The sequence below is a fragment of the Pinus tabuliformis genome, chromosome 1_1, assembly GCF_031772625.1.
Source record: "Pinus tabuliformis cultivar Carrire ecotype Pingquan chromosome 1_1, CPIR1, whole genome shotgun sequence".
Taxonomy (NCBI): Eukaryota; Viridiplantae; Streptophyta; class Pinopsida; order Pinales; family Pinaceae; genus Pinus; species Pinus tabuliformis.
The window spans coordinates 638,720,972-638,729,794 of record NC_142297.1 but is presented as its reverse complement, the minus strand read 5'-3'; the positions used below and the strand labels follow the sequence as shown (position 1 = coordinate 638,729,794).

Sequence of the window (8,823 nt, the reverse complement as noted above, 5' to 3'; positions counted from 1 at the left end):
TTATCATGCACATGAAACTGTTCTCTATGCATTTTTCCTAAGGCACAACCATCACAATTTAACTGAATATTACGAAAGATAGGGAGTCCCTCGACCATACCTTTCTTCTGCAATAACATGAGGTCCTGCAAATTCAAATGACTGAACCTTTCATGCCAGAGTTGTTTGGCTGTCGATCCTCCTGCAACCATGGTTGCTTTGGTATGCTTTTTGCATCCAATCTGTATAGGCTTCCAACTCGCATGCCTGTTGCAACTATTTCATTCCTGAAATCCTTTATCACACAATGAGTCTTGAAGAACTCGACTTGCATATCTTGATCAGTCATCATGGATACAGATATCAGATTCTTCTTAATTCCAGGTACATATAAAACATTCTTAAGGTGACTAATTTTTCCATTTGATAACTTGACTGGAATTTCCCCATGACCTTTAATCTCGTATCCACTATCATCTCCTAGATATATTTTTGATCCATTTATACTTCTTCAAGACTATCAAAAAATTCCTTTTTACCTGTCATGTGAGAGGATGCTCCGGAATCAACATACCAAATGTCATCTTCATTAGATGCTGAAAGGGCACAGTCGACTATGAACAGTCGAAATTCATGATTGAAGTCTTCTTCTTCAACAAAGTATCCTTTGTGCTTTGCATTTTCCTGCCTCCTCTTTACATCATCAGCCTGCTTCTTATAACATTCACTCTGTATATGACCCTTCTTTCAACAATAATAACATTTCTTTTCAGAATGATTTGCAAGCATATCTTTATGAGAATGCATATTCTTATGTGATGTTCCTCCTTTCTGCTTTGATTGCTGCTGTGACTGCTTTCCTTTGGATGATCGTCGTTTCGCCATCAGCGCAAGATCATCACTCTGGGGGTTCAAGTTCTACCGCCGCTCCTCCTCTTGCTGCAAGATCCCAGTGAGATCATCAAATGTGGGCGCTTTATCTCTTGCCGACACTCCTGTGATGAACGTCTGAAAATCATCACGCATCCTGTTCATTGTGATTGCAACAAGATCTTCATCAGACACCGCCACTCCGATGGCCCCCAATCCGTCTTTCACATCTTTAATTCGCGCAACAAATGCAGTAGCAGTCTCCCTTTCATCCATCCTCATTGAAAATAGCTTGCTTTTAAGTGCCAAGACTCGGCTTGTATTCTGGGTCTCAGACAGACTTTTGATTTTCGTCCAGATGTCCACGGACATTTTACAGTCTCTGATGTGCACAATAACATTGTCCTTCACAGACATCTTCAACAAGACTTTGGCCTTGTTCTCTCGTTTTTCCTAATCTTGCTCCTGTGGCCCTCTGTTCAGCTTCTGCTCATCGCCTGTAACTATGGACCAAGCATTCGCATCCTCGAGCAAGGTCTGGATCTTAAACTTCCAATTCATGAAGTTAGATCCATTAAGTTTACCAGACTCGTTAAGGTAAGATTCCATCGTATTACTCATTCTGAATCTACCCAACAACAAAATAAAACAATACCTGTTAGATCGATCTGTCACCTCTGCCACCGATCTACAGTGTGTGGCAATCTCGCTCCAACGAGCAAATTCGGCGTTTCCAATACAACCAAAGAATTGATCTGATCAAAATTGATCCGATTTGCCTCTCCCAGATAGATCTGCAACTTCGCCGATCTGCACCCCTTGCAAACCACCAAATGAAGTTGAGGCTTCCCACAGATCCCCTTGAAGGAAGAATGGAGCGTCCTCAATCAGCGTTTTCTCGAGTGAAAAATCCCCTTTGTGTTGGCGCTTTCCCAAGTGAAAAATCCGCGCCAATTAAAAATCGGGAGTATTTTTGCTGGCACGATTAATCCGTAAAATTCCGCGCCAATTGGATGTTCTGGTGCTCTAGCGCGATTAATCCCAAAAAATCCGCGCTAATTTCCCCTCCTGGCACTTCTGTCAGCACAAAAGGCGTGCCAATATCCTTTCTCCTCATGAAAAAAAATTATCTGAGTCCGAGCCAGGTGTTTTGCAGTCCACCTGCTCAATTGAACACCGAGCTCTTGTGTACATGCGGCCACAAAGGCACTTCAAGCCACACAAGCAATTCTGCCACACATGCAATTCTACCACACAGGTAAGCTAGCTACAAAGGCACTTCAGCCACAAAGGTGACAAAAAATCAGGTTCACCCAATCTGAGCTCTGATACCAAGATAAAACGTGAACAAAATTGAAAAGAAAGAGATGTAGCTCTCAGGTGTGGCCTGCACATGGAGACTACACTCACCAAAAACAGAGAGATCACTCTCGTACACTCTATTATTCATCAATGAAAGATTACATCATTAAATACAATACTAGGAATTAAGAAGTTGCACCAAACCCCTAAACTTTAGGAACTAATCCTAAACTAGGGAGAATGTTACAACAATGTAACCATTTTCTCCATTAATACAAAATAACATTAATTATTTTTAACTAAGAATGTTTATAAAATATATTTATGTCAAATCTCGCCATGCACCCTCAAGATTAAGATTGAATTCAAGAACAATCAATACAGGTATGCTTGGTGTCCAAACCTACTCACTAAAACACAAGGCCAAACCTCACAGAATATTGCTAACTGACATTGCATATTGGCAAGGACTACGGCTACGAAGTTGCTCCTTGTTTTGTGATGTAATCATCTGTAGCTTTTAACACTTCATAACAGGTTAGTGTAAATATAGTAAATTCTTTTAAATGATCGTATGCATGATCCAAATTATAACACCAAATACCAGTGAAGAACATCCCCTCATCTCAACTTACATCTCACCTTACATCTCACCTTACTGTAATAATTTTCATTAATCAGAGTTCACGAATATTGATAAGACTGAATCTATCCATGGTGGTTTCTCTGACCATTCACAACCCTAGCCTTCTGTAGGTGGAGCTCAACAATAGAAAATATTCAAATTGAAACCAGAGTAAGTTAAGCATCGAGAAGTTTTGTTTTCCTCTTCATTTTACCATGGTTTCCTTTGAAGTTTTGTTTTCCTCTTCATTTTACCATGGTTTCCTTTACTCTAATTGTTAATGGTAGCAATTTTGGTTAATATACTTTTTATGATTTGGAAGGCATTCACGGAAGCATTTCTGGTATTCGGTAAAGAAATCCCTATAGTCCAACTCAAGGTTGTTCTGAAGTTTTCTCTACTTAATTCCTCTCATAAGGTTTACAATGGTTTAGTATGCTTTTGAGGAAAACAATGTCTGAGGTAAAGTCTTTTGCAGCTTCCTTTTACCATGTTATGTTAGTTTATGGGTTTGTACCACCTTTAAACGAAAGATCCTATTAACCGAATTTTCCTGCAAACGCAGGTTTGGTGCATGTGGATTCTCTGAGGTGCCGAATGCTTAAATTTTTCTACCTCAAGAATTATCCAGGTTCTTATGTTAACAGATGTTGCAGGTTCCTAACGACCATCAAATCCTATGGAATATTTCTTACTAGGTTGTTCTCTGGGTAGTATACACTGTACATTTCTGGTTATGGACTTACTGCCACCTGTACAGATTTCCTTGTTTGAAACAATGTACAATCATAGTTAATTAATTTTGTTAATAGAAGAATCGTTCATTGGGTCGAAGCCCCTTTCGACTGTTTTTAAATGGAATTAATATTTTGTTCTTGGCATCTGTACTGTAGCTTCTTGTTGTGTTCCAAAAATACTTCTAGAATTGAAGATAATCTGCCACGATATTAGTTTTGGTTCTTATTTTGTGACCTGTTATAACATTTTATAATATTCTGCAACTATGTATATATTCTCTTTTCGTTGTCCTAAATTCATTTAATTGGTTCCATTATACACATCTCTCCACGAATGGGCAATCATATAGCCATATATTTTACTTTTATGTTATAACAATTGTTAGTATAATTGTGCGACCTATTGTAATTCTGTGAGGAACCATTTTCAGTTCCCTTCCTTAAAAAGAATTCCGGCATGAAGTTCAGTATAATTCAGCTCAATATTCTTTAATTCTCCCACAATTTCTTTTCCTTGGTAATCTTGTGTTTTTTACTTATATTAATGGTTTCTCCCCTACCATAGGAACTAGCCCTTGTGTGAGAATTACAAGACTCAATTACAAGACTCATTCTGATATCATGCTTTAAATTGTTCATATTTTGTTTGTAATCTTCCATTATTTAAAGTTTAACAGTTTCTTTGTTCATTTAGAATTAGAACAAGGGAACATTTCAAACTTAGTTGGCTTCAGTCGGTTTCATCCGGGAACTAATTCTAGGTATAGGTAAAGGCAATAGAGACTGCTCTAACCCAATTAGTCCTAAGTGGTTACGGTATGGAACTAACCCGGTTGTATTCATACCTACAATGGTATAAAGTAATTTTTCTTTAATATTCCACATACGGGAACTAACCTTGTTATATTCACACCCACAATGACATAAAGTAAATTTTCTTTAATATTCCACATTTTGTTTCTCATACAATCATACGAAAACATAACTTAGCTCAAAGCAATGAATTTCATTTATCTAATTTATTTCTCTTTGAATGGTGTCGCCGGCTACAAAATCATAGGGCTGAGTATGCTCCTCCAAACCTGTGAAAATCAGTGCTTGAACACTCCCCGAGCTAGCTTCGTGTCCAAAACACCTACAAACCCAACTAGCTTCATGTCCAGAACACCTACAAACAAGAATCTTTACAGGTTCACGCCAAGGTCACCTCGTCCAAACTAGCTTCAGCCTGAGGTCTTTAATCTGAGCATTTAGGCTTCAGATAGAGTTCCACTGGCCCACCAGCTCTTTAATCTAAGAACTTAGGCTTCAGATAGATTTCCATTGGCCCACCAGCTTAAGAAAGTTGTATCTCAACCTACAAACCCAGCTAGCTTCATGTCCAAAACACCTACAAACCAGAACCTTTACAGGTTCACCCCAAGGTCACCTTGTCAAAACTAGCTTTAGCCTGAGGTCTTTAATGTGAGCACTTAGGCTTTAGATAGAGTTCCACTAGCCAACCAACTTTTTAATCTGAGAACTTAGGCTTCAAATAGAGTTACACTGGCCCACCAGCTTAAGAACTCTATATCTCAACGTACAAACCTAGCTAGCTTCATGTCCAGAACACCTACAAACTAGAACCTTTACAGGTTCACCCCAAGGTCACCTCATCCAAACTAGCTTCAGCCTAAGGTCTTTAATTTGAGCACTTAGGCTTCAGATAGAGTTCCACTGGTCCACTAGCTCTTTAATCTAAGAACTTAGGCTTTAGATAGAGTTCCACTGGCCCACCAGCTCAAGAACTTTGTATCTCAACAGCGTCCTGCCTCCCTCTCAAGAACTATGTATCTCAATAACGTCATGCCTCCCTTCGCAACTACCTCCCTCTACAGCTACCTACCTAAATGTTTAGTCTTACAAGTTGCCTCAGGAAATGTATTTCTACTCGTGGCTTCCTTTTCCCATATGAGATGTTTTATATCTAAGGAGAGAAGTTTGTGTAGGCAACTCCCTCTACTCGTAACTGTCTTCAACTATTATGGAATATGAAACTTATTGTCGCATTACATTCCCCATAATTTTATAGTTGACTATTTAATTTTATTATTAATAAAATTACATCCTTTTACATGATGTTATGGAATATGAAACTTATTGTCACATTATTTTCTCCATAATTTTATGGCTGACTATTTAAATTTATTATTAATAAAATTAGAACCTTTTACATGATCCAAGTAACTCAACAAAATGATTCAAATATTTACGTGCTTATCCCTTATTTACATGCTTACATCTTTATACATTATTTATCATATATCATATTCATATTTATAGTGCTTACATCGTTTATACATTATTTATATTTGTCCTATATCATATTCATATTTCTAGTTAGATATGTTGTTGGCTGGATTTGGAACTGTCTCTCAAACAAGAAGAAGGCACTTATATAAAAGATTATGCGCTGCTTTCACCCATCCAATTGAATCTGCACCTCCGGGGACTCGCTCTTGATCTCACTTTCGAACCGCTGGTGGTGGATCGAGATATACAGGGTCACACTACGGATGGTAGGGAGCATGCTCCTGGGATGCAAAATATGCAAGTGTGACGTTTCAACTTGCCAGTCAATCCACCAATCCAATTGTTTCCCCTCGTCCAACGAAGTTAGCTATGGGCTCACACTTTATAGGGATAGATGAAATAAACCTTTATTTACCCTCCCACCATGCCAGAACATGGCCTTCAAGCTTCAACCAAGCACAAGCAATCTTTCGCTTCCCGGCTCATTCATGCACACTGAAGCATGTAGCCATTGGTTCAGTTTGATCGCAGCCACTTCCCCGGCGTAAGGCTTGATGTCAACCTTGGCCTCACACGAAAAGGTAGATCGGGACAATGTATCCCGATCTATATATTATGATTTTTTCCGCCACATCTTCTCCGTAGACGTTTATAACTTTATTGTCACTAGTATGATAAAATTTTTTCTTTTAATAAATTATTTATAAACCCAAACCATCCCAGAAAAAATTGCTTTAACTTAGGTATACATGACATCAAACATGATAGTTGTAATAGGGTTTTCGTAATATTGGTCCATTGGATTTAAATATGCTTGTGATTCGTTAAGATGAAGAAGAAATCTTTCCTTAACATAAGTATTATGATGTTGGGAGGTAGATCCTTAAAATTATATATATATATATATATATATATATATATATATATATATATATGTGTTAATATGTTTTAAATGATAATAACAAAAATATATATATTTTTTAAATAGAACAAAAATTCATGGAGGATGATAATTTTGAAAGATTAGCTACCATTATTTTATAAATGTTACAAATAGGTCAATTACATGTTTTTTGAGATATGATAATTTTGAAAGTTAAAACAATATTTCATAAATGTCACAAACTAGCCAATTATAACCTGTTTCCATTGACTTGAACACACATAATTGGGAAAAAAGTCGTTCACCAAACTATTAAAATTAAGATTTTTTTGACAACAAAATAAAATTTAATATTTAAAAATAATTTTATTATTAAAAATCAATAATTAAGTAATATAAACACATTAAAACAAAAATATTTTATATTATAGCTTCTCATAACTAGAAGGATAATTAGTTGCGATAATGGATATCTAATTGAGAAAATTAATGATCAACATAAACATATTACTAATGCAACCATCTAGATTGAATAGTTCCTAAAACTTGATAGGCATCAAAACATTTACTTCATCAAACATCTCACATTGTTAAAATAAATAAAAAAAAAACCATAAAACTAACTAAATAGTAACTTTATTTTTAAATTATTATTAATAATAATAATTATAGAAATAATTACTATATAATTTAAACGTATATACACATTTAAAAAAACATGGAAAAAGTTCTTAACCATGGATATTTATCCCTATTTTACTATGGAGATTTTGAATAACTAAATAGGCTTTGTTACCATACAATGGACCAATATTATGGTTTATCAATATCGCATGCAAAAAAAACCATAACCCACTTCATATGACACTAATATGAAATTTTTTTAATTAGTCAATTTATTTAAAAGGAAAAAATGAGTATAACTATTTTGGAGATAAAATGGGGATTTTGAATATGTAAATAGGTATTATTACAATATAATGGACTAATATCATGGTTTTTCCATAACACATTCCAAAAAAACCATAACTCACATCACATGGAACTTGTTCATATCAAGGATCATATGCTATAACTAAATTATCATGTTATGAAATGAAAGCGACTCTCATTAGATGGATATGTTGTTGGGAACGCCACGGCTAGTGAGGCCATCAGTCTTTGATAAATCAGTAGTGTTAGGGCACAATAACGTGTAAGGGACTTGTGCCAGCCCGTGCCTCTTCTTGAGATCGCAATTATTGTTTCTGTCTGTTACATTTTTCTCCACCAGCACTAACCTTGACAAAAATAGGTTAAACACTTCATCTACTCCATCGTCACTAGCCCATTCTAGTGTGGATCCATGTATTTGCCCCAAATATGCTTTGCTCTTGGCATGCTTTGACAAGCTATCCAAAACATCCATGACTAAGGTGGCTTGGCTAGGAGTAAACACGGTTTTAAGGTAAAATATCACTATGTCGCTCAAAATTTCAGAGTATTCCTCCGACCCTTTCTCTGGAACATGGCATTTGCTAATGGTGGGATGATTGGGCATGTATCCTCCATACGAATAGTGCCCAAAGTTGACAGTTGCATGGTGAGTAAATGCCAGACAAAGTCGAACTGTGTGACTTGTCAGATATCTGTCAGTCAAGTCTATGTGGAAATAGGTTATTTGTTTGTTGATGCCATTAGCCATGTGTTTTTTTGTGTGCACATGAGAAAAGGCATTAGAAATGCTAAGGACTAGCAGGTGGGTAGTGAGAGCAGAAGGGTCACCATAAAAATCTATGTACAAATGTCACACTGAAATGAGAAGGGTAGATGAAAACAAGAGGTTCATTGATTCAAAAGAAGGCTTATCAACCTAATAACTAGAAATTGCCTTAAAAAGTGCAATGAAAGGCCGATAGGATTCCTAAATTGAAAAAAATGTATTTTGGTTTCCATAATCAAGAAAATAATAGGTGAACTTTAGTTTGGAAGATTGAATTTTGGATGATGCAATTGTCTTTGAGCTTCACATTGATTGTTGTGTATCACATTTTTTTTAATAAAATGGTGGTCATAAATATGATGTAAGTGCAGTTAATGAAAATGGTGAAGGCAACAATTCATATCTGCAGGTTTTCATATCACTTTACTCAAAA

General features: G+C 36.2%; 1 protein-coding gene across 1 annotated transcript; it reads right to left on the bottom strand.

The window, feature by feature from the left end:
- Positions 1-7,799: 7,799 nt before the first annotated feature.
- LOC149214944 (linoleate 9S-lipoxygenase 5-like) lies at positions 7,800-8,372 on the bottom strand. The gene has a single exon (XM_089389555.1). It carries the CDS (start codon positions 8,370-8,372, stop codon positions 7,800-7,802), a length of 573 nt encoding a protein of 190 aa, XP_089245681.1.
- Positions 8,373-8,823: the final 451 nt, after the last annotated feature.